The sequence below is a fragment of the Dromaius novaehollandiae genome, chromosome 11 (assembly GCF_036370855.1).
Source record: "Dromaius novaehollandiae isolate bDroNov1 chromosome 11, bDroNov1.hap1, whole genome shotgun sequence".
Classification (NCBI taxonomy): domain Eukaryota; kingdom Metazoa; phylum Chordata; class Aves; order Casuariiformes; family Dromaiidae; genus Dromaius; species Dromaius novaehollandiae.
Window position 1 is genome coordinate 8,327,823 of NC_088108.1, and position 26,108 is coordinate 8,353,930.

The window sequence follows — 26,108 nt, forward strand, 5'->3', positions numbered from 1 at the left end:
TTTTCCACTTGTACTGTAAAGGAACTTCTGCCTGATAAATTATATTTTTTGTATTTCTGACCATTTCTTTCATCTTGCAATGATTCTGAGATGTAGATGCTCAGGAAAACCTGAAGTGCAAAAAGATGAGTACCTTTCTATTTGTATAAATTAAAACACATTGACTTTAAAGAAAAGCTAAGTGCATTTCATATCAACATCAGAGAGTCTCGCATCTAATTCAGGATGTGATGCTTTATAGAGAAGTAATGCCAGCATATTCTGAATCAGAGAAGTGTCAAATAGTAGCTCATAAGCAGGCATACATGGTAGTTGAACAGCACAGCTTATTTTGTATTAATATTTAATCTGATAACGAAAACACTTAAAGGAGCTAGGGATGTGAGGCGTCTGTTAGAAATGGCTTCTTAGTTGCACCAAGCAATTACCACCCAAATAAATGAAACCAAGAAACTTGTTCTGCTAATTTTAAAATACTATTCTGTTGGGAGAGCTTTTGTGCTTACTACTTTCTGTTTTTAAGGGTTGTTTCTTTAGTCAGTGAAAGAATAACTTCCTGCATGTTAGACACAAGGGTGCAAATTAAGACTAATAAACTGATTTTAAGCCAGTCAGAGAAATAAAGATAAAAAGGAATGTGTCTGGGAGCACTGTGCAGATTGTAGCAGAGGAAGAAGTTTGCACATTTATAAAGAAAATAACCAAATCAATGGAGCATCAATTATTAATGTTCTATATTGCCAGAAAATGGGAAGGGCTAAAAGAAAATGCGTATAATGGAGCATAACGTAGTGCAGCCCCAAGCTTCCTCCAAGATTTGGGCCAGGCTGCAAGAGCACGGCCTTCTCGCAGCTTCGTCCCCTCCCCAGCAGCATGTGAGGCAGGAGTGATCACAGGGTGATGTGAGAATCTCAGCTTTCTTTTCCAAGAAGATTGTGTTCTTCTCAATTGTTAACCAAAAAAAAAAAAAAAAAAAAGTGCCCTCAGGACTAAAAAAAATTCCCAGGGAAATAGATAAATGGGTTTAAAAAAAACCCTCAGTTTAAATTAATCCCTTGTTTCCTGGGGCTTTATTCATGGTTTTTGAACAGTTGGGGTCATAAATACTGTTTGCCTTCCTATAGTGTATTCAGGGCCTCATTACTTTAGGCCATCCAAATGTTGGGTTTTGACCGTACAGTCTGGCGGCAGCTCACGCCAGTAACTATAGACTGTGCACAAACCAGTTGCTGGGGAATTGGTGAGTTCTGCTGGGATAGAAAAAGCAGGAGTTGGTGCTGGGAGCAGCTCCTCAATGCTGCTGTCCTCCCATAGCATACCTGTAGCTGAAGTAGCTGAGACATACCGTATATTGGAATAAGTTCCGCATACTTACAGATTATTTCATGTTGTGCAGCGTCTGCTTGTGCCAATCCAGCACTAATTTTTTTTGTTTGTTTTTTGGCTTCTAGGAATTTTATGTTAGTCTTTGAATACCTTTTTTCTAACGTTTCAAACTTGTGGGAATATTTTAAACTGACAACTTCCTGTCTGAAATAAACCCATTGTTCATTCTTAAATGAATTCTTCATAGTTTTCCTGGCGTCATGCTATCTAAATTCTTAGACGTGTGTGTTCATGCTGTGCAGGGCATTACTTTGAGCATTAGCAGCTAAGCAAGGTCCTGGTGCCGGCTGCAGGCTTCCTCTCCTAGAGCAGCCCAGCAGAGTCAGTGCAGTAACTCCATTTGAGCTTGTCTGAAAATCTGGTTTTCCACTCCGGTTCTTAGGCAGACAGATGGGCTTCCATACATCTGCAGCAGTGTTTCATGCTGGTGTCTTCGTTCTCCTGAATTTCAAGGAGGTAGTTTTTATGTTTTTAATTTTAATATGTTTCATTGTGTTGTTTGGCACCACAGGTGGGTCGATGATTTGGGTGCTTTATGAAATACATACTAATTTTATTAGTAATGCTTAGTAGCAGTGGTTTAAAAGTCTAGTGCTGTTATTGACTGGCACTCCATTAAATTTAAATATTGGTAAGAAATTATTCATTTATTTAATGCATATTTTCTGTCAGCTTGTTTTGGCTATTGAAAGAACTGAACTATTAACTCCAGCCACAAAATTTATGGATAAAATCCTTCAGCTTTAAAATTAAAAATAATTAGCTGTTGTCACAGTACTAATTATTGTACATACAGTATCAGCAGGGCTATAATCTATCTGTCCAATATGCGTGCTATTCAAATTGCATTAATCATAACTTGCTTAAATGTTAGCAAACGGTTCTACAAAGTGCTAGCAATAGCGATTCTTACAGTCGAGAAATAATGAAGATGTAAATCACTTCTACGCATCATTGCCATAATATTCCAATGATAGGATATGAAACTGCTGCATCCGCTTTTATACTAATATTCAAGATAGTTATTCTTTGCGATGGCAGTGTAGAACGGTACTTCCGCTGATTTCCAGCTGTGCCGAGTTGTGTGAGAGTCAATTGCATTCGTGAATTTAGATTTACTCTTTTGAACTCGTCATGAAAGTCAATAGTGGTACGGTATACTCTAAATCCAAGATAACATCATTGATTTTGGATATGGTGCTCTGTTTTAGCATGCATGTTTAGAGTAGGATTTATCCTACGAAATTCTACACGCGGAATATAATATTTTGAGTTTTTAGTGTGAATATTAGATCTTCACTTAGTGTAAATTGTTACGGCTTACTCACTTCAACAGAGATGTACAATTTGATATGACATTATATTGCTTCAGGACTTTTGTTTTCGCATAGGCTCGTTTGTGTGGTGCAATTTGCTTGATTCATCTCATGCCTTCTTCGGGCTCCGGTCTGTGTTCTTTTGCATAATTATGCATTTTAGAGTGGGAGTGGGAATGCGTAGGTAAATTTTCAAGCTCTTCTAATGTTAACTTGTTATGAAGTCTGAGATTTTTGTAGGCTGTAGATTTCAGTTATTCTTGGGAGAGCGGCGATACTTGAAGGCTTGAGGCTCCATCCCCGAGTTTCCTTTCTCACGAGGTTGTCGAGCCTGTGGTGGCTATCGTTGTGCCTGAAAGTCTCAGGAGAAGGGGGTTTAAAAAGTGTTTTTTATAAACAAAATGAATAAAAGTAAGACAGAGTAATAATAAGGACCTGCATTTGTCAGCTGCTTTCTGAAGTGTGCCATTCTTGTTGCTATGATAATAGAGAAAATTAATATATGCTGTCAGGACCACGCGACAGGAGCGCTGAAAAGCTGTGAAGTGACTGTACACAGCGGAATAAAGGAAATCCACTTTGATCTACCATTTTTGATGTTTTATAATTGCACTTATTATCAGGTCCTTTACTCTCTTCTTATTTGACACAAGATCCATTATCAGTGACAGCGTGAGTGTGAACACGGGCTTGATTTGAAAAACTACTTAGGATGAGGTAATGGGGAAAAAAGCTTTTTGTTCCTAACTGTTGAGAAAAGAAAAAAAATTAAAATCATTTATGTTAGTGCTATCAGCTAATACCTTTCCAGAAATGCTCCCCTTCATGTGTAATATTGTTTATATGCTGCGTTAGAGTGCAGCCTGTTTAATTAGTTCCCTAATGAAATATTGTATAACAAAATGGAACTTTATCATTTGCTTTTACGCTTTTGTTCTGCCGCAAACTAGGGCAGGTTGCTGGGCCCAGCCTGAACTAGACACCATCTCCTTTTGTGCTGCATTTGAATACAACCCATTTAATTTTTTTAAAAACGCTGTCTATTGAGATTGTCAAACAAAGGGCTGAAGCGCTGTCCTTTTAGCTTCAGTGCCATCTCTTATCTCTGCTGCATGAGATCAGAGGAAGCGCTGCTCGGCACGAAGGCAGATTACCAGGTATCCAGCTTTTATTGGGCTGTATAGTAGAATTAGTCTGTCTTTATAGCATCAGCAGTGCAACTGGATGGAAACGTTCGTTATCCATGGAGTTCGTCTCTCCTGTGTTGCGCCATGAAGAAAAACTAGTGAATTAGTTATTCGCTATGTTGAACAGATTTGAAGTGATGCACTCGGATGGTTATATACAGTTCCTAGTGAAACCAGCATGCGTTCCTGCTGGTCGTACTTAGCCTGGATTTTGTTTACTTTATTTTTTGGTAGTAATAGTAAATAAGAGCGGTGGAAGCTGGTGACACTGCCATGTAGGTAGGCCTGCTGGCCCCGAGGGTGGGTGCCCAGGCCTGGCAGAGCATGAGGCTGCGGTAAACCAGGCAGAAAAGGTCCTCTCCAAGTTAAGGCTTAAGCCACTGTCTGCGGGAGAGAGGTCTTCTGCTGCAACTTGGGTCTAGCCCTACAGTGCTCCCTATATGTCTACCGTAGATCTTTAAAATGTAAAGTTGCATTTTGTTGAAAGTGTGTTCAAACCCAGATATTTCAGGAAATGTGTCAGCTTCAGTGTCGTTCTCCCCAAAGCGGCCTGCTCTGTTTGGAGGTGAAATTCCTTGTCGGAGCAAGAGGTTCCCGAGGAAGGAGGCTGTGGAGGTGGTCACCTGGAAAGTCAGATAATGGTGAAGGAGAGGATTAGAAACGATATCCCCGCACCTGGTACAGAGGTAGTCATCTCTTTTTCTCATTCTTTCTCATAATCTCTTGGGAAATACTTCACCGTGTGTAAATAATCAAGTATTTATTGACTGGAGAGACAGGGGCCCCAGCTTGCTCTCTAGCTCAGTGATCAGGCACTCCAGTATTACGTGGTGGACTGAAGTTCAGTTCCTTGTGCCAACTGATTTTTAATGGTACAAAGTGGCACTTCTCAGGTGGTAGGTGTCTGGTGTGAGAGCCTGAGGCGCAAGTCCCATTTCTGTGTCAGACAGAGCAAGTAGAGCTGAGGCTCCCGTGCTCAGGTGGATGCCGTAAGACGGGGTTTCTCGATGCGCGGCAGGGATCGTTCCCTCTCTCCTCTACCCTTACGTATTATCTGCATGGCCCGGTTGTGCTTATCCACCCTGGCGTGTTGTGGTGAACGGTACTGCCACTGCTAGGGAAACTGTCACCTTGCATCCACTATTGCCAAGCTTAATGCGTCCTAGCACTTCTATAGTGCATTTCTATGTTCCAGGTGTTACAGAAATACTAAAGTCTGCTCTCAGCTGAAGCATTTCCCCATTCATTGCTTGGTTTTGCTTGACGGTAGGGACTGCAGAACAGAAAGTGAAGAGCTGCTTTGCACCACTGGAAGCACCAGGAGAGACTGGATATGACTGTATGCATCAGGAGAGGGCATTTGCAGTTCCCTTGCGCTCGCCTGGCTAGTATGAAAGGGAAATAAGCCAGAGTCCCACTTCATCAGTGCTTCTCCCTTCCCACTTTTAGGAAGGAGCATCTCAGAGGGTTGCTTGTGCTCTGATGACAATAGTTTGCCCTGGTTTATGGCTCAGCTAGGGAACTTGTATGCTTGTGCTCACTGTATACCGTGTATAGCAGTTGTACACGGTCCTGCTCTGCATGCAATTCACGGTACGACTGGGTGCACCATTTCCTTATAGTTCATGGAATCTGTGCTGGAAATCTTCCTGGTGATTTTACATACTGAGGGTTGACACGAACAAAAGTACTCACTTATAACCTGGCCCATTCGAGGGTTCTCTACTAATTTAACTGAATAGAAGTCTTTGACTAATGGCTTAAGAGGCTTCCTATTACAAGAGATGGAGTTTGCTGTTGTGATTTCTGAGTTTTCCCTGTGTTTTTTAGGAAAGAGTCTTTTTGAAAGCAGCACAAAATGTTTAGTTCTATATATGTAAAGCACAGCAATTTTAGTGCTGCCTTTATCAAGTTTTGGAAAACGTCATTCAAAATAGAACTAATGCTTCCCAGTGAAGGTGAAGGCAAACATACACAGCACTGTCATACTCTGAGATCATCTGGAAGGAGATTAATCACTAATCAGTAAATGGATAAACTTCCCAAACCTTTTTACTTTGTATTAAGCTTTGGAGCCAGATCAATACCATAAATGTCAACTACAGTTTTGGTCATTTAGCTTTGTCTTATGAAGTAAAAGTTGCTTTTGCATTAGCTATGCTGTCATGTTTAGTGCACAGCAAAGTTTTTAATATAAATGATGTAGCAATATAATCCTATTTGCACTATCAAATTGCCGGGATATTCACATGAGATGAATTTTGTGCCTGCAGATGTTCCAGTTCTTTCTTCACAGCTACTTACGGACCGGCACGGTCCCAAAGTGAGCTGTGTAGGGGTGCTAGCACGTACGCTGCAGAACAGAGCCGGTGACAGATCCTTCCCTTCCCTTTTCTAATCAAAAGGACAGAATTAGGACTTTGGAGATTACTACAGGCTGTAAACTAGCCTCAGAGCGTCTCTGCAGCCATCTCATGTTCCCTCCTAAATTACTGGGCAAAATCTTCATCCCAAGCATCTGGATTTGGACTATGAACTACCATACAGCTGTCTTACACTGGATCTTTGTACTCAGTTCTACTTTCTGCAGTCGGAACTGATTAATTAACGTGGTTTAGTTGTTCATTCATTTCAGCTATGTGTTTTTTCTACAATAGGATATGCTTTATTTTGATAGCTATGTGGTATGTCACTTTTTTTTTTAATGTAAGATGTAAAACCAGACTGTAGCAGGAGGAAAGCAGGGTCTGAGTAGCCCACACCTTTTTGATGCATATTTTCATGATTTCTACTTCCTAAGTGCATGAAATTCTAAAGAGTTCAATTTTAGCTGAATGCTACAACTTGGCTCTAATAATTGCATTTCACAGATCATTTAGAAATTATGTAAGTTGAAACTGTCTGGTGATCTTCACCCATTCTGTCCATTCTCTTTAGAAAAAGGTAACTGTAGTCTGTATTATAACCAGCTCTTTCCTCCACCTCCATGATACAGTTGCTTTGTTTGTATTCAGTCTGGATAATCCGTGATAAAGAAAGGCAGGTGGATGAAGCACATTGCAGGTATGTAAGCAGAAATTCAATACTGTGAAATGAGTTTGGTATCAGGTATTTTTGTTGTGGTTATTGTTTCACTCAGGTTTGAGTGCAGTAATTGCATTTGTAGCGTTCACAAAATCTGTATGCAGTTATCTGCAATATTTACTAAGAGCACATTTTTCAAAAGGTTGTAAGTAAGTGAGTGTCAAAATTAGAATTTAAACATGTCAGGACAAAATGATTCTGAAATTATTACTGTATTCTGAACAACATCCTATAGATGTGGCTTTACGGACTACTTACGTATGTTAAGTTTAAAAGTGCTGTTTTAAGTGTCAGTACCTACCTCAGTCCAAAATGTGCAAATCAAGTCTTTGGCCTCTAATTTTTGTATTATTGGTGGTATGTGACTTCAGGGCAGATGTATTCTTTCACAGCTATGAAGTTTATGTCTTAAACTTTTTTCATCAGTTGGCTGAGTAAACTATATACTCTTCTTGTTATCCCCATATGTGTCTTTTGACTAAAACAGGATTGTCCAGATGAGATAGGGAGACTTTTACCAATGGATTTGGTTAATGTTCTCTGATCAGTACCAGGAGCAAGCAATGAGGGCAGTTTACTCCATGATGTTATTTTCAGTGGTATGACATGAAATCCCTCAATGTAATAAAAATTTAGTCTTGTAAATGAACTGAGCAAATATCAGTCTAAATTTTATTCTTTCGGTTGTGATTTCAGTTCAGTGGAGGTTTTTAATAACGTGTTGGCAGAAGCTTTGTATTAGAGAGATGTACGTACATTAAGGTTGACTGTCTTTGCCCTCCTTTCCTTGCTTTTCCCCCTTCCTTACAGGATCTCCACCTGAAAGAGATGGAAAAAATCTATATTTATATGTATACATAAAATACATGTGTATGTATTATATACATATACACATAAAATGCATCCTTTTTAAGTACAGATGTGCTTAGGTTTGTGTGTACATTGACTTCCAACTCTACATATAGATAAATAATTAGCTATATAAAATTTTACACTTAAAGAAAATACTAGCAACCTCTTTTCTCAATGATAGCTTGTAGCAACAAGTTCCCAGATTAACTGTGTTGTAAAAAAAAGAAAAAAGAAGAAAAAGAGTATTCCCTTTTATTGGTTTTAAATTTGCTTCCTGTTTCATTTAGGGATCCTCTGTACTTTTATTGTGAATGTAAATAGTTGTTTTCCTATTGAGTTCATTATCTTGTTTCTCTGTCATTTAGATCTTACTTGTCTTGTCTTTAAGCCACACAATCTGTTTAGTGTCTCCTCATATAGTGGCTTTTCCATACCACTAATCTAGTCACCTGTCTGTAAAATCACCTCTCTTTTTCCTAAATTGATCTGAAGAGAAGTGTCAAGAGTAGAGCACAGTACTCCACAGCACGTATATGCAATGATGTAACGCTATTTTGCATTTTACTTTCTGTCTCGTTCTCTCTGTTTTTGATACTGCTACATTCTGGTAGTAGAGCTGTATACAGAAAAGAGGTTTTCATTGAGCTGCTAACAGCTAGACACAGGTCCATTTTCTGAGTACTTGCAGTTAATTTAGATCTCAGCAACCAACTTGTGGTACTTTGCATTTGTCAGCATGAATTTTGATCTGCTGATGAAGATTGCTGCCTTTTCACATACCTCCGCAGGACCTTGCTAAATGTTCTCGGTCTTCTTATCTTTACAAATTCAGATAAGTTTGCATCAACCTGTATTTTACCATTTTGATGTTCATCCCTTCCTAAGTCACATATAAATACAGTAACCCCATTTCTGGAATAGAATCATGGGGTGCTCCACAGCTGATATTTTGAAGTGATAAATGTACTATTTCTAAATTTGTAAAAAAATGGGTATGCCCTTTCAGGGGAGGACTGCTAGCCTCTGTGGCTACACCTAGTAAACTGAGTCAGAATAACATAATTGAAATCAATTGAGTTAATCTGAAATCATGCTGTTGTAACTGGGAAAAGAGATGGATCCTAAATTTACACCTAAATCTTTCAAATAAAGCCATCTGCTCAAAAGTTTGGTCAGAACAGGTTTTAAGCCATCATCCTGGCAATAAAAGGAAAATAAATGATTCTGTGAGGCGTACAGCTTTTTGTACATAAAAATGAAACAACCTTGAAAATCTATTGACTTTCCAGTAGGTTAATATTTTCTAGTAGGTGACTATAGCCTATAAATGTCAAAGTCTGAAAACAGATGAGCATAAGTTCCTCTAAGTTGCTATAAATTGCTGAAATTTGCCTTAATACTTCCTGAATGCATAACACAATAAAGTCTGGTATTTGACCTTTCAGGGCTAAGTTTAATGGGAATCCATAAACATATGCTGGTTCGTTTCTCAGTTTATAGAGACATTGTTGCACACACATCCCATCCCAAATTTTATAGTGCAGATGTGCTTATTAGTAAGTCAGTGAAAACCTTTTAAAAATCTATTCCTCGGACAATAATATTTTTCCCCGTGGTTTTTTCAGATGTCAAAATGTGTGGGATATCAAGTTCTGCTCAATATCAGAACTTTAAATACCCAGAGAAAGTTACCCATCCATGTGTGATGGCCAAAGACATAAGGTGTGAAATTCTCCTAAGAAGCCCCCAGCTTACTGAACTCGCTTAGACCAGGATGAGGAGGCACTTGCCATCTTTGCAGTGCTGGCCCTGCTTTGGGAGTCCTTCTGTCTCACTTCACTTTCATGGATATTCCGCGCTTTCAAAGAGTTACGAGTATAAAGTCTTTTTTTTGCTGTAATTATTTTAATTTCTAAAACAGGTAGGAGTTTGACATAGGGTTCAGAACTGAACAAAGAATAATAATCAGTTTTCTTTCAAGAATCAAAATTTCTGAGAAGTTAACGGGCTTGTTGTTCTTTGAATGTAGTCATTGCAAGTTTCAGTCAAGGTATAATTATTGTTATATCTTAGAATAATTATTATAAAAGTAGCTCTGCCTAGTCTGGAAAGCAAACAAAAATAGCTGATAATGAGTTCTGAATAATCAGAGTTGCTTTTAAGAATGATAAAGCAAAGGCTCGCAACAGTGCACTCTGAAACTTTGCATCACTTAGGGGGAAATTTCTGTAAAATTCAGGGCTAAATTTATAGCCCTGAATTTGGAAAAGATGCAGAGAATTTTTTCCCTTGACACCAACTCAAATATATTTGCAGTATTTGAACTCGAAACTTTAATTGTCTTTAATTAGTTGCAAGTATCATGGTAAATCTTCAAGTGTTTTTGAAGGATGTGTTCTTTTTTCGATATTCTGTTTTGTTTAGGTTTCCATTATTTAATTACAGGTCTTGATATGAAACTAATCATGCATGCATCCATATGAAGCTGGCATACTGACAGGATAAAATCATTAAACAGTCATTACTATAAACTGATGTTGGCCTCTAATTTTTGCAGTTAACGGGGGAGTTGATGCTTGGTGAACAATCCAATTAAAACTGGCAACAAAAGACCTAAAATGTCAGCCAAATTGCTTTTTAATAGTCAACGCAGCCGTCACAAAACATAAACATTAAAGTCCCCGTAGTAGCATAAAGCTTCATGGTGAAACAATTCTAGAAAATGAATAATAATTACGGCATCCTGAGAATTCTTTTAATAGATGTGCACTCATTAAAATACTTTGTTGGTTAGATTCGTATGAAAAAGTATGCTTCCCTAGATACTTCTTTATGCATTTATTTTGAAGGTTTTATTTGATATTTTATAGATATAATTTCTAGTAATATTCAAAAATGCATGTCTTATTTACGAAGAGTTTAAATAACTGTATATAGATAAGCTTTGAATGAAAAGCACCTTAGAAATGTATTGTGAGGTGAACTGAGAAAACGGTCGCCAAGAGCTCTTATAACCTATTAATGCTGTAAAATACTGTCAACTTTATTAATTTTGAATTGCACCAGATTTCTTTTGCAAGCTGAGCAAGAATAACAGGAGAAATTTTTCAAACCTTATTTCCTAATGTTAACTAGCTAAATCAGCTTATTTGCAAATGACTTGATTGGTACTTGATGAGGTACCCGGGCTCAGATCTTCAGGGGTATTTAGGAGTGCCTAACTCTTAATAAAACCCAGTGTGCAGTTAAAGTCCTAAATAGATCGAAGAACTGGGCCACAACCTCCACTTGAGTGGAAGGGTTTAGGCATATTGGTATTTCTGAAAATCTGTATGCTTGTTTATAAATGTCTAAATGCACATTTGAGAGACTAACTTGAAAACTGTGGGTTTATGCTTACCCTAGTATGTTCATTTTTGGGCATTACATCAGCTGTTTATTTGTTGTTATTTTGTCTTTCCCCAAAGGAGTTTTTCCTTGCTTTAAAAAATAATCGACTTACTGTTTGCTGTCAGTTACACCTGTAACGTTGTCTTTCCTCCAAGCAAGCTTAATATGGTAGGAGAAGTGTCAACATTCCTAAAGAAAATATTACCAACGTCAATGGCAAGAACAGATCTTTCTGTTAGAGTATTTAGGTTATTTGTGGAGTAAGTTGAGAAGGACAGGAACGTGTTAGCTACCTGTAGGGGTAAAAGGCAGAAACAGTTGGTCAGTTAATCCCATGCTAAAGTGTCTATGCATATACCCTTTTAAAAGTGATTTAGTGTGTAGATACAATGTAGAACTGTATTAAGCCTGAATTATCTGACAGTTGCGTACAGCGTCCTTCTTAAACAATAAAATGCACTTCTAAGGGTTACCAAAAATAAACTGATGATAACTGTCCTGCAGCTAAGATTTCCATGCTTCTTGTGCTTAAAAAAAAGGTAGCTTGCTTCAGAAACAGAACTTCAAAATGACAATATATATTTTGAAACTGCAATTTGTCTTAAAGAATTCTTCTTTAAGGAATCTGTCGAGTAAAGGAAAGCTTGCCGTCTCTATGTGCACGCTGGGCAGAGGGTTCCCCCCAACTGGTTACTGTATAACCACAGGTAAACTCATGATTTTTTTTGATATTGCCTATAGTCATGTAACAGTCACTGGAAATGTTTGTGAAGATACTCATATCAAGAAATTCTGTGACCATATGAAATCCGTAAGAAAAGTATGTGGGGTACTGTTCCACTGAATAACACAGAGACCTTTATTTTCTCACGTAAGCTATAAACACATTCTTCAGAGTATTGTGAATGCAAGAACTAGTACATATTTCTCCCAATATTTCCCCCATAGCTATCTTTCTGAAGGGACTGTCACAAAAATGAAATAAATATCTGGGCACGGGGACACAATTACTGAATGATCTGGTAAAGCTTCAAGTTTCTCTATCTGTACATGCTATTGATGATAAAAATGGATCCAGTATTTAAATTTTGCTCTGCAAAGTAATGCCAGTAGACAGGCTGGAGATGTGGATTTCACACAATAATCTGGAATTCAGAGAATTAGGTGTCCCATGCAAAGCTGTTGTCTGTCCAGATTGGAGAAACTGGGCAGTGATTCGTCCATGAGTCTGGAAAGTTCAAGCACTTCTTGAAAGAAAGGTGTAGTAAGGTTCCAGTGCTGCCAACCAAGCGCTAGCACTGCCTGAACCTGGATAGATGGGGATATTTGGGGATTTTGACGCCAGCAGTGTTAGGAGCTGTGCAGGAGCACATTCTGCAGGGCTTGAGTTTGACTCCTGACATCACTGGCAAGTTTATAAACGGGAGCTAGGCCTTAACATCTTTTCATGTGTCTGTAGAGCCACAGAGTATTTTGTATTTATCAAAATACCAACTAACAAACTGATCTTTCTCATGGCTGAGCTCCTCATTGAATAGGATTCTATTTGTCAGTAAATCAATGTATCTTGTATCACTGTCCCCAAACGCGAGAGGGCATGGGATTAAATGGAAGGGGTCATGAGCCATCCTTGTGTGCTGAACTGGAGGGGTGCAGTTCTGTTACCTGATCTGGGCCTGTAACATGGCTTGACCTCAAGCAGTTCTTGTTTTGTAAAAATGCTGCAAAATAACAAGAACAAATAGGCAACGGATCAGAGGTAGACAGGCAAGGTTATTAGCCGTTGTAGAAAGGCTCCTTAACAAAGTGACTTAATATGTCTATATTCATATTTCCACTGAACTGCTGGACTAAATACACTATGTATTTCATTATAATTTATAGTTCCTAATGCCATTACCTATAGATCCCTTTTAAAAAGCTCTCACTACTAATGAATTTAGTGATGCAAAGGCCAAAACTTGAATATATACCACCCTGCTGAAGACTGTCAGTAACTGTGGAAATGTTAATATTTACAGCCATGCCTAGCTGCAACCTATTTTACCAGTCATAAACTGCTCTTTAATCAAAATCTGTTCACCTGTAAGGTCAGCAACATTTGCTGCCAGGCTACGTGTAACTGGCTTTTGTAAACCTGGATGATAGGCTTACCATGTAAGCTGTAATCTCCCTCTCTTTGTTCAGAGGTTTAGAATAGTAATTTACTGTCCCCTGCGAGTTGCCACTGATAGAAGTTACAGCCGATGCTGTTGACTGAACCCACCACTTGTAAGTAATGGCAGGAATTATGCATTCTCCTGAAATATCACCTTTAAGCTGGCTGGGAGCTGTCAGTCTCCACGTCTATCCTATGAATACTGCGTGACGTTAATTGTACTAGCAGCTGCTTGATCTGCTAAACAAGCCACTGGAAGCCAGAGCGGGTTGTTCCAATCGCTCCCTCAGTCTCCCTCGTAATTGGACTGCCTCTCTGCTTCTCCGTCCCCATTTTTCCCTTGACCTGTGTGACTCAGCCACCGACAGGTCTTGTGTTGGAACATGCTGTAGTGGTTTAAGAGAATGATCTTGATCTGTATTTGAGAAAATCTGACGCATGGCTTCTAGTGCATTGTTGTACCACCTGCAAGCAAGGAGATGGAGAAGACCGAGTAGGATAGTTTCATTTCTAATTTGTCTTATTAATTGACACAAATGTGAGCATTTCAGCATTTCACATGAATGTGATAGATTTTCACATAAATATTATATGTAGAGTGAATTGGTATTTAACAGCTATATGAACAAATAGTGTAAAGCAAAACTGTAATTCAGACAATTCAGCAGAATAAAAACACCTCAGGAGCTCTAGTTATTCACTCCCCTTTGGCAGTGTTTATTTTATATGAACAAGCATCTGTGCGATTACAGTGTCAGGTGCTACTGCATGATAACATTTAAAACTTGCATCTTATCCATGGTACGCAGTGTTATAACCCAAAAGTCATTTCTGGTTACAAACTACAGCACAGAGAGTGGCATCTTATAGTGCAGTGTTTATGTCCAAAATTATTCTACTTCAGCAATCAGACTCTCAAGTTAAAACACTGAGTGATGGAGTTAATTAAGGAGGAGTAGTGCTGTTGTAGCGCTAATGATCTACAGATATAAGTGCCTCTAAGTGAGGCAAAGTTTGTCAGGAAAGGTAATGTCTTTTATTGCATCAGCTGATACAGCTAGAAAACAAAAATAGATAAGCTTTGGGCACATAAACCCTTCTTTTGCTTTGAGTGTATTAACACTTGTGTCATCATAAAAAGCAAAACCACCACCCCCACACACACACCTAAAGAAATAAATAAATCAGTCTTTTTTCCAAGATTTTTACAAAGTAAAAATTGACAAGCTAAGTACATGGTAGACAAAGAAGACAGATGCCAGAATTTTAAAATCTTTTGAATCTTAAAAGGCAGACTATTATTAAACACATCCTATCAGCAAAGTTAGAAAGGGCTGCCATGTGATAGTTCCCTGGTGATAAATCACTGCCTTTCCGTCTCTAATGAATTCTAACCTCCATTCTTTACCCTGAAAAATTCTCCCACTTCTTTCTGCAGCTGAGTAAAGAAACAGTTTGCTTGCGGAGGTACTTCTGCGGTAGCTATTTTTTATTTTCCAAAAACACATTATCTCTGATATTTTTTTCACTTTCATCATTCTGCTAATGATGGGCTGATAGCATCATGTTTGATGTCTTACCAGAAATAGAGCCCAGCCGCGTTACCATTCTGACATGCAACAGTAATGACCCAAATACAGAAGTCCTGATGATGGAAATTGCTAATGCTCTATGTTGATAGCAGTCATAAGGCATTCATATTTAATATCAATTTCATATGCAGATAATTTTCGGTCTGTTTATGCTGTTTGAATTGCATAGTTTCTAGTAGATTTTAAGATTAAGTAATCCATTTCAAAATTTCATGTTAACCTTATAGAAATTTTTACAACGTGTATCTATTCAAAGTAGAACAAAAATGTAAATTAAAGTAATGAGAGAATACTAGGATTATATTAATCTGCATAAATAAATATGGAATCCAGATAGAAAATTAGCTGAATAATAGTATTTCACAGGGCATTGTACTAAACAGAGTTAAAGAAACAGAAAATATTTCCTTCTGCTGATGCTCCCAGCATTCTGTTTTACCCTGGTGTTCAAAGCTGGGTAGTTACATTTTCATAAAGTTTGCTAGAAAGAGGTTCATTATCAGTCTTTAAAAATTATAGTCACTTATGTCTCACAGTACAAGATCTTTTATTAATTTAAGAATAGGAAAGAAAGCATTGCACAAAGTTCATAAGGAAGAAGCCCTTACCATCCTGATGTCTACAGAAAAGATTTTTTTTTGCTATAGAGTTAGACCATACAACAGTCAACATAAATATTACTTTTGCTTTTAAAAGAGAATTAAATTGCCATCATATTTCATTTGTAAATATGGCTAAACTTTAATATGTTGAAGAAAAGCAGAAGAAATAAGTTTCTTTTACCATTAGGAAATTGTTAGAATTCTTATTTTACCAGATCTATCTGTGTTAAAATGACCCATAAATGAGAAGTTAGAAGCTGTTAACGTGTGCCGTATAACTGTAAGAGATTCAAGTATATTGAATATATGTGTTACTAAGAGTGTAATGGAAACATTTAATGGGATCCATATGAACATACTGGACTGAAGGTTTAAGTATCATAAATCACTAGTTTGACATCATTAGGTTATTGTATTGCAAATCCAGCTGTCAGTATTTTATGCTCATTGACACAGTTGAAAATAGAGGATCTAAGACCTCTGTTAATTTTTCTTCAGAACGGTTGTATTTTCAGCAAAGCCTAAATAATGATACAGGGGGTGCATTCTACTGTTAGAATGGTAATATGGTAGGAAATTATATACTTGCCTATTTTAGGGTGCATCTATACTGATAAATAAAGGGCCCAGGGCTCCTTGATCATCTGGAAGGCTTAATTGTTCCCTCTTTCCCTCGGTCTGGTCTGGAGCATCCCAACCAGCTCCCCAAGGCTGGCTCAGAGCCCCGCAGGCACAAGCCAGCAGAGCGTGCAGGGGAGTAGCCTTGGTCTCTGGAGGTATCTAGATCTCTTTTACTTAGCATCACTGATGTAAGCTTTTAGTTCCTATGACCTTTAGTTTATAAGCTTTCATTGCATTATAATCTTTATCTTGCATAAAACAGTGTATTTTGTAGCGTTCTTTAGAGATGTTTAATATTTTATATTCTGGAAGATTTACTGTGTAGTAAGATGGAAAAAAAGTTATGTACAACAAAAAATATAATATCATAGTGGTCTGACAAAGTTCCAGAAGCAAAGAGTTTTGCACCCGAGGTAGGCTGACTACATGTTGAGCCGTATCAGAAGGCCTAAGCATAGAATATATTACTTAAAACACAATGTAAATTTATACATCAACAGAGAATCTCATGCACAATTCTCTTTCACATTCACCTTTTCTCAAAGTACATAACAGCAAAAAAAAGAAGGAATTCAGAAGTAGGCAACAAATAATTAGAGGCTTGATAAGGTCATAGCGACATAGGTAGAAAAAACATTTTAAGTCTGAAGATACAGTCTGGTGGAGTCAGAATGGAAGGAAAGGGTGTGAGTATTCACAAGATCAGTACATACGCTAACATGGAGCAGAGCCAGCATTCTGCAACTGTAACACCAGCATTTAATTCCTAGTTTGTCATCTTAGACCCTGAGCATAAATCTCATTGTAAAATTAAGAATTTTAGTATATGCTTTTTAGCTCTACTCCTAGGCTTTCAGAGTCTTTGTCCTCCCTGCACTGAGTCTTTTCCAGTTCTTCAGTGCCCATTTGTATAAACTGGGCACAGTGCTCTGGGCATAATCCTTGTATTCTCTTCTGTGTTATCAGACATGTCTTTCTGTATGATGCTGTCTTCGTAGCTTCTGTTTTCATAAATAAGATTATGTTCATTCATCTCTGCTTGATAAAACATTACAGATTGCTTTGAAACTGAGTTATACCCACAGAACTTTTAAATAGAAACCTACACTAAACTCTCTGAACATATGTTACTATTTAGTTCATTAAATAATGGATTGCAAGCTAATTCATACTCAGCTGAGACACATCTAGTAAAAAACACATATACATATATGTATATGTATATAGTGAATTTAGGAACTGAAAAAAATATCTCAAAAGCACTACAGGTTAAATGCAGACCTTCTAAAGTTCATTACTTTTACTGTATTCTCTCTGATATACTTCACTCAGCATTGTAGCCTTCTCAGTAAATGATAAAACAGTTCAATTACCCCTGCTTATTTAGTGGATCCAAAGAGTATACTTCAAAACTGTTAGGAAAAGGGTTTAACAAAAGGCCTGGTTTATTTTCAAAAATAATTTTTAATCAGGAGCTAACTAGCGGATAAAGCATCCTGTTTCATCTTTGTCTATAAAAATTCAGCTACATGTTTGTGATCACAAAGGCACTTTAGCCTGTTTCTTAAGAAAAATGAGTTTATATTAATGCTCTTGGTGTCCATTGGTCTGTGTCTCCAATAACTTTTGAGCAGAATGGCGACACTCAACCGAACATGATAGAGCAATGGAAGTTTCTAAGATAATTAACTTTCCATTTTCTGAAAAGCAGAGGCCCAGTAGAAAAAAAATCTGAATTATTGTATTCCCAGAAGGAAAACGCCCCAGTGGTTGGAACTGAGCAGTGGAAAAGGAGTAGGAACCAACCTCAGCAGTCAGCTGCCAGGGGCACCGTGTGCTCGGTATTGAACAAGGGCAGTCCAAAAGAATGAGTCAGAGCCAGAGAAGAAGAAACATGCAGGTCAAAACCAGAGCTCCTCCCTTCAATCTCCAAAGGAGAGCAAGGTGGGGGCCATCTGCCTTCACATGACATTGCGTCATGAGGCCAAAGAGGGTGTCTTCTGGTTTGGACGGTCCTCAGATGAGAATCTGATCTGATGCAAATTATTGTAAATGAGAAGTTTTAGCTGAAATCAGTTTTATAGTTATGTTTTTAGAGGAAGGGAGATTGTTAACATGTCAATAAATGTATCAATCATTTCATATGTAGACTTTCTGATCTGAGAAATCAAATAAAACCTGAACATTACTCTATCAGCAACCATTAAAAATAGAAACAAATATTGTCATGGATAGATAGCATTATGCAGAACAATAGCAGCGGGATAAAAATTCATAACTAAGCTAATTTCCATATCACTCCCATACACTCCAGATACTTGTTGGCTTTAGACAAGTTATCATGCATAATTTCACTTTTTAGATATTTAAATGATTTTGCATGAAGTTATTTTACAGGGTCTGCTGTTCATTCAGAGATCTGAAGAATCATCAGTATGGAGATTTAGATACAATGCTGTTTTATCACAAGCAACATTTTTTAATGGAATAAAAATAAAGTCAATGAGATGTAGACTTAGTTTCAAGCAAAATAAAAATAACTTTGCTAAATTAGAAACAGTCTGTAAATACTAATTAGAAACTCAGACCAGATTCTCAGCTCAGTGAATTTACAATGGTTCATTGAAGGGAAGGTCTGATGCAGATCTGTCTTTAAATCACTAAAATCCCGTAGACTCTGATGTGAGGTTTTCCGTGGCGGCGGTAGCTGCACAGAGGGGTGATAAGTGAGATGATGAAAGTCGAATCCCCGTGAACGCAGATGCATTAATGCCTTGTGGGAAGCAGCGCTGGGAGATAAGGTACCCTACTGACCAGCAATATTTTTTGGAATGCAGGGTTCGCCGAATAACTTTAGCCTATCGCATGGAACAAACTAAATTATCTGTTGGATAATGGTGTGCTGTCAACAGGATTGGGGTAGCACAGGAAAAGGAGAAGAAAGGAGCTAAAAAACGTGCTGCTAAATAGGTTGTACCATTTTCCCGTGCTTGCAGAAGCAGTTGCCTCGACTGCTCAGCGTTTGCCGCTTGGCTTTGGACGTGCCTTCTGGAATCTGCCTGTCATGGCAAAGATCGCTTAAATCATTGTATTCTAGCTGACAGGACAGTGGCACAGCTATTAAAATGGTTTGTCATGCAAATTATGGGATGTATAATAATCCTGCAGATTTTCTGTAGGGTGGAAATAGGTTTGATACCACCAATAAGGCAAAGTCACTGATCAAATACTTGAGGATGCTGGGCATCAAATATTATGTCCAAAATTTTGGTAGCTTTCGATTCTAAAATAGCAGGATACAGGATTTACTGAGATTAATTTTTACAAGAAAGTGGCATAGCAGATTATTTCAGAGCTCTGGACTGTTGACTCCAGTGATTTAATTTACTGAGGTCTCCAGTTTTCTAATATGCTTAGAAATGCTTTTCTGGTATATGCAAACTAATATTCCAGTGTAAACCTTAATGCAAATGTAAGAATGCTGCCTTGATAAAAGATCAATGAAATTTAAAAGGATTAAACCTGGGCCGAATCCGTGACAGCTTTGCTTACCACAGCATGGAAGAGCTTACGCTGAGCGCTAAGCAACCTTGTTCCTCCAGCTGGGGTAAGTTGTGGTCGGCACTGAGGAAAAAGTGCTTTTTCCCGCCGGCCTTTCCAAGAAGGGCAGGGGCACGCTTTCACCTTGCGTCACGAAGGTGGATCCTGCCGGAGTTTCCCCAAACTGCGTGGTGTCAGTGGATGTCAACCATAGTTCCTTGCAGGGGGTTTTTTGGGGAGCTGCCTTCCAGCTGGGTCTGGTGCAGGTTTAGCTGCAGTGTAAGCGGCTGAGGTAAAGCGGGGGGAGGGAGGGCGGGCGGGGAGGGCACAGAGCAGCAGCCGCGGCCGAGGTGCACTGGCCGCCCCGTCCCCTTTTTGAATTCCCTTGTGTGACTCCTGGCTATCGCATCGGAAACTGTTGTGAGCCGTGCCTGCAAGCTGAGAGGTCTTACATGAGAGGGGCTGTGTAGCTGGTTGTAGGGAAAGAAACAGGAGGCAGCAGTAGTCACTGCTGTGGTGGGAAAAAATGCCTCCATCACCGCTCCCTGGAGGCTGACAGCAAGGTCGCTTTAACTGCTCTTCCCTACAAACTAATTAGCAAATAGGTCTGTCCCCTGCATAGGCGTGTGTGATGCAGAAGGAAAATGCCTGTACCTCTGGGTGCTTCGACATAGCAAGGGTCCTCGCAGTGGGACGTGCGGGTGTGATGGTTCCTCACGGGCGTCGCTGGTGTTCTCGGACCTGCTGCCGGCGGCCGCCCCGGAGCAGCGCTGCCCCGCGTGTGCTGCGGCATGCCCACCGCCCCCGCACGCCGCCTGGACACCCGGGGCATCTTGCAGAGAGCCAGAAACCCTTGTCCAGGCAACCCAGCCGAGCCCTCGAGGTCGTGCAAGCCCGCAAGCGGAAGCTCCCCTTCCTTCCCAAGGAAACTGTCGACGTACGGGAAGGGTGTGAGGGCAACGTGTGGCGCAAAGCTCGCTGGGGGGGCTGCTCACGGGTTCTGAAAGCATCTGGGTCATTTCGTTAGTTATGTCCTTTGAAAGGGTCAAAAACTACTTCTTAGTAAGTCGGTAACTTCTAAAAGACAAGATTTAGGACTGGAAGAGTTTCAAGTTAATAGCTTCACAGTTTGCTCAATCTGGCAGCAATTTTTATTCAGCATTTGCAAGGTATTTTTTATCGTTCCTTTACAAAGGAAGCCTCAGTTCTCCATAACTTCATTTCTTGCTGCCCTGAGAGTCTTGTGGGGAGTGGAGAGAACATGATGTTATTGTCCCTTCAAAATGCCGCTATTCCGTAGTTGCGTCTTCCTTTTGCAGGCAACCGAGCTCGCTGCAGCCCAGCACGCGCCAAGGCAGAGCGGCCGCGTGAGCACGTGGTGCCCGCTGCGGGCTGCTCCCGGCCACGCTGCCCCGCGGGCAGCTGCCGCCGCACGGACCGCGGAGCCTCGGTCACGCCGCCCCCGTTTACAGCCCGAGCTGGTGGCTGTGGGCTCCAGGGCCACCTCCAGCTGCCATAAAAGCTACTCAGGCGTGTGGATAATTAGTGCTCCAGGTAGTCTCGAGGAGATCCGCTCCCCAGGTCTAATTTAACAAATGCAGTAAAATAGTTGCAGAACTGTGTTAACCTCATTTTGTGGAGGATGCTCGTTAGGCGGTGGTTTTGCAAAAGGAATCTCTGAATTATTTTCTCGTTTGATTTGAAGTGCAAGATTTTTATTCTTATAGTGTGTCTGTTTCTTTCACAGCTGTTCTTAAATGAGATTTATACCTGATGAAATCAGTTGGTATCTGTGCTGTAATTCAATGTCAGCTTGATTTATTTGTTCTTTACCCTCCTCCCCAAAAAATCCTATGACAAATTACATCAATGCTCTGTTGTCTTTTTTCTTTTTTTTAACTGAACTGAACTACAGTGCTGGAGCACGTATAATATTCCTTATTCTGTTTATAATGTTCTTTATTTCATTAGAGTATTGTATTTTAAATTATTCTGCGAGTTGCAGTAACGTTTTACAAATACCCGACTTAACGGCGTGATCGGTTGCACAATGCTTTAATCCCGTTAAGTGTTGTATCGCGCTCTCCTGCTCTGTTCTGAAATCACAAGTCGCCGTGGGTTTCTTTGCTGTTTCAGACATGCCGGGTAGCCCCCACAACCAGTTCACGTTCAGGCCGCTGCCGCCGCCCCCGCCACCGCCGCACGCCTGCACCTGCAGCCGGAAGCCGCCGCCGCCGGGCGACTCTCTGCAGCGGAGGTCGATGACGACGCGCAGCCAGCCCAGCCCCGCGGCCCCCACGCCCCCCGCCAGCGCCCAGGAGTCCGTGCATCTCCACAACAGCTGGGTCCTGAACAGCAACATACCGCTGGAAACCAGGTACAGACCCACCCCTGCTACCCAGCAGCTCTGAAACGTTAAGAAAAAGTTGGGGCGGAGGCCTCACGTTGACGAGGAGGTTAGAGGCCATTACAGATTTGTCATTCAGGCCCTGCCAAAGCATGTTGATCTGAGGCCGTCTTGTTGTGTGCCGTATTTATTCGGTTCGTCTAGATCATTAGTGCTCATAAAAGCATGTTTTGTAAAGTTTGGGAAGAGGTGGATTTTTTTAAGATGTGTACATTACACAGCTGTCTTGGGTTTGGTTTGTGTGCAAGCAAGGTTGGTGCTTGCACACTTGTGCCACCATCCCGCCTTCTCCCGGGGACATTCTGCACAAGCAGCAAGCCGCAAATAGGGGAAGTTTTGTTTAACTGGTGTGCTCTGGCGGCTCTGGAGTCAGTCCAGGCTTTGGCATCCTGGCGATAAAAAAGAGATATGAAATAAAGCTGAAGTATTTTTTTTCCTCCATGTTTGTTTAAACATGTTAATGCATATATACACAAAGAATACCATAATCATTTGATAATATAGAAATGATACAGGCCAAAGACATGTATTGAACATGAAAAGCCTTACTTTTGGGAGGCAGAGCACAAAGGGTTCAACTTCAGAATCATCTGTAATTTACACAAATAATCTACTTTGGAAAATAATGGCAAGCAAATACATTCCGTATTTGGAAAACCTGTGACTCAGTACCCAGAATTCTGCCTGCGGAGGTGCATGCACAGCTTCCCCTGACTTCCTGGCTATAAGCTTCTTTGTTCCTGGCAAGTATTAGCTAATTTGATGGCCTTTAAATACAGTTGTGTCTGCTGACTTGATGCATATAATCAGCCCTTGATTTTCTACAACACTTCTCTTCCTTTTAGAATCATTGTGAATATAGCACCAAGTTTTGACTAGGGTTTCCTTTGGGTTTTAACAGTCTACAACATAAAAAGCACAGGACTCTCTGAAAGATATTTGGTGATACTCAGATGAACTGACATTGGACTAACCTGACCCAAAGAATATAATGTAATGTGCATAAATGTGGCTTTATAAATATATATATATATGTCCAATTACCAGTTATCACAATTATTTAATCACTTAAACCCTTTTGATTTTATAACATAATTTAATTTTAGTATAAATCTTTAAACATATAATTGCTGCCAAACAGAAATCTCATGTAGAATAAGTCTGTCTTTGAAGGGCTGTTGAATTGGAATTGAAGAATGAGCTGATTCATTCTGAAATAAAACTTTTCTTTTTTTGTCTTAAGGATATCTGCTTGAAATACCACAAAATAATCAAGGAGTAAAGAAACTTTTTCCCCAAGCTGAACATATGCAAAATTTTAGTCCCACTAGTCCCTCAATCTGTGTTTTTTCAAAGTTATATCAAATAGATGAACTGGAAGCAATTTTTTAAATGCTTCTGTTTGAAATTCATGTTTAACCACATTTATCCATTTTTCAGAATACAATTTTTTAGTCGAAGATTGAATCAAAATAGAAAACATTTAGCTTTTTGGAGATGAGAACTTGAGGAGAAAAAAAGTGATAACAACAGTGACATAATATACATTGAAAACTATAAAAAATAAAAATTTCTAGCACTCATTCATCAGTAAGTATCAGTCAAATTCTATTATCTCTTAAATAAATTTTTAAAAACCTCAGTATTCCATAAATAGAATCAGAATTCCTCTTTACTTAATTTTTATAATGATAAATCTCTCTCATTTCTGTAACAAGCTTGTATATCTATACCTTCTGCTGCCTCTGAACCTGATCTGTAGGCATTCTGGACCCACTGAGTCCTTTTTGGTTGTCTTCGGTTAACACTTAGGTAAATCTTCTGCAGCCTTTCTCCATCCCTTTAGTATTTTCTCTTCAGCCCTCCTTATTGGGGGAAGTACTTTATGATTTTTGGTTTGGTTTGTAAGCTCTTCGATTTTTCTGGCTTACTATTTTTACAAATTTGAATCTTTGCATGAAGGGTATTCTCTAGATATATACATATCTCTATCAGACTGGATCCTGGTGAGAGGGCTGTGCAGTGGATTAGGAATCCAACCTGTAGAACATACTGTAGGCTACACTTCGGTGACTCACCAAGTCTGGGAATTTTCCCCGTTGCTAACCTTCAGTGGCTGTTTTAGCTGATTTTGAGCACCCTCTGGAAGCTAGCTGCAGCCTCTCATGAACCTGCCTGAAAGGCTATATAGTCTTAAAGCAGAATCTACAAAACTGTTCGCCAAGGTATATCTGCAGTTTATGTAGGGACAAGTGATATAGCAGGGGAACATTGTAATAAAAAATATTTGTGGTCACCACTTCCCAGAAGTCTGTACCGCACAACACAGTCTTAGAGAAAAAGAACAGTTGGAACTTTGTTTTCCTTCTTTAACGGGGAATGATTCAGATGGAATTGAAAATACTTTGGCCTAATATCTGGATTCTCTTCCTTTTCTCCTCCGTTAATGTTCAGCCCTCCATTAAAAATAATCCTGCAAAATAAATGGAAACATGTCAATGGCAGCTGTATTTCTGTGCTAAATCTTTAATAGTACAAAATCTACCTAATATATTTGTACCTAATATGTATAAGCAGATTTTATTTTTTTAATTTGGAACATTTGCAATCAAAAAGAAGATTTAGAGACAGTAATTTATTCCCTACTGTAATAACTGGACAAAAATCACAATGCACATGTTCAGCCTTTCTATCCAACAGAATCTCCCGTTAATCCATAAACAGCGCATGTGTTTGCACAGTTTAGCTATCATCGCATAATATGGGAGAATTTTCAGACAGGAGAAGATTTCCTGGAACTAATCATTTGCCTACAAGTCCTGTTTGCTCTGGATAGTCAGAAATGAAGCACATTTATGAGTTGGCTTGTAATGGTAATGTGTCACATTTACATGAAAGAAAACTCTGTAGTTCTGAAAATATATTTAACATACTGACTAGAAATCTATTCTTATATAATTAGGCTTTGAAAACCTACATTAGACTGGAAAGGGGTGCAGTAGAGACTTATGCAGAGGTGGTATGTTCCAGCAGTTTTTCTGTAGAGTAAAACTTTGTTATGTTTTCATAGAAAAGGGCTAATCAGAAACTCTGTAAGTGTTCTGTGCCTCATCTCAAGGTGTTGCAGGCACGGACTAATCCACAAAACACTCTTGCCAGGCCCCAACCTGCTATCCCACCTTTTTAATGAGTAGACTGAAATAGAAAGGTGAAATGGCTCCTTCAAGTTCACACCAGCTTTTGGCAAAGCCAAAAATGGAATCTAGGTCTTCGTCATTGTCAGGGCCAGTTTTCTGCCTCCGGCTGTTGCTCGGACTGAAAGCAGCCCAGGTGAAGCCAGGGAGTAGGAACACCTTTACGGCTTCAGAGGATGAGATGTAGAATAGTCCTTGATGAAGAAATAGGAGAAAAACTGTACCTGTAGGAAGTGTGACAGCTTAACCTGCCAGCTGACCGCGCTGCAGCCTTCAGGGCTGTGACGTCCCTGCGAATGCAAATGTGTGCTCTATCTGTATGCACGCACATACGGTACTGAACACAACTTATTCATTATTAAAATGACTTAGGAACATGCAGTAATTTCGTTGTGTCACACAGAAAATAATTTGTAAGTATTGCCAAAGAAAAGACTGCAAGGTTCTCTTGCATCACATAAAAACACAGGAAACATTGATTCTCTTTTTTAGCAGCATAATGTTATTGGGCTTTTACATAAATTGATTTTTTTCTTCTCCGCCAGAATAAAGTACTTGCAACCTATTGCCTGTTCCCTTCCTTTCCACTAAAATAATTGTTTTTTTGGGTTTCATAGATACTTTCCTCTAATGTTTCAAATCTTATGATTTACAGTGTTATACATTGTCATTATCTCTGACAGCGCCATTTGAACATGGCTTACTGCTTTTTATGGAGTATGTTTTAAACCCTGACAATTCAGAAGAGTGTGTTTCTCATTTTCTCTGTTCCCTGTTAG

The 26,108-nt window shown here is 39.3% G+C and overlaps 1 protein-coding gene across 4 annotated transcripts in view; it reads left to right on the forward strand.

The window, feature by feature from the left end:
* The window catches only part of TENM1 (teneurin transmembrane protein 1), a 748,569-nt gene that overhangs the window by 561,890 nt on the left and 160,571 nt on the right, over nucleotides 1-26,108 (forward strand). For all 4 annotated transcript variants that reach the window (XM_064518178.1, XM_064518175.1, XM_064518176.1 and 1 more), the window contains one exon: nucleotides 21,865-22,105. In XM_064518178.1, the coding sequence (XP_064374248.1) occupies nucleotides 21,865-22,105 (241 nt within the window). The remainder of the gene's footprint in view (nucleotides 1-21,864; nucleotides 22,106-26,108) is intronic.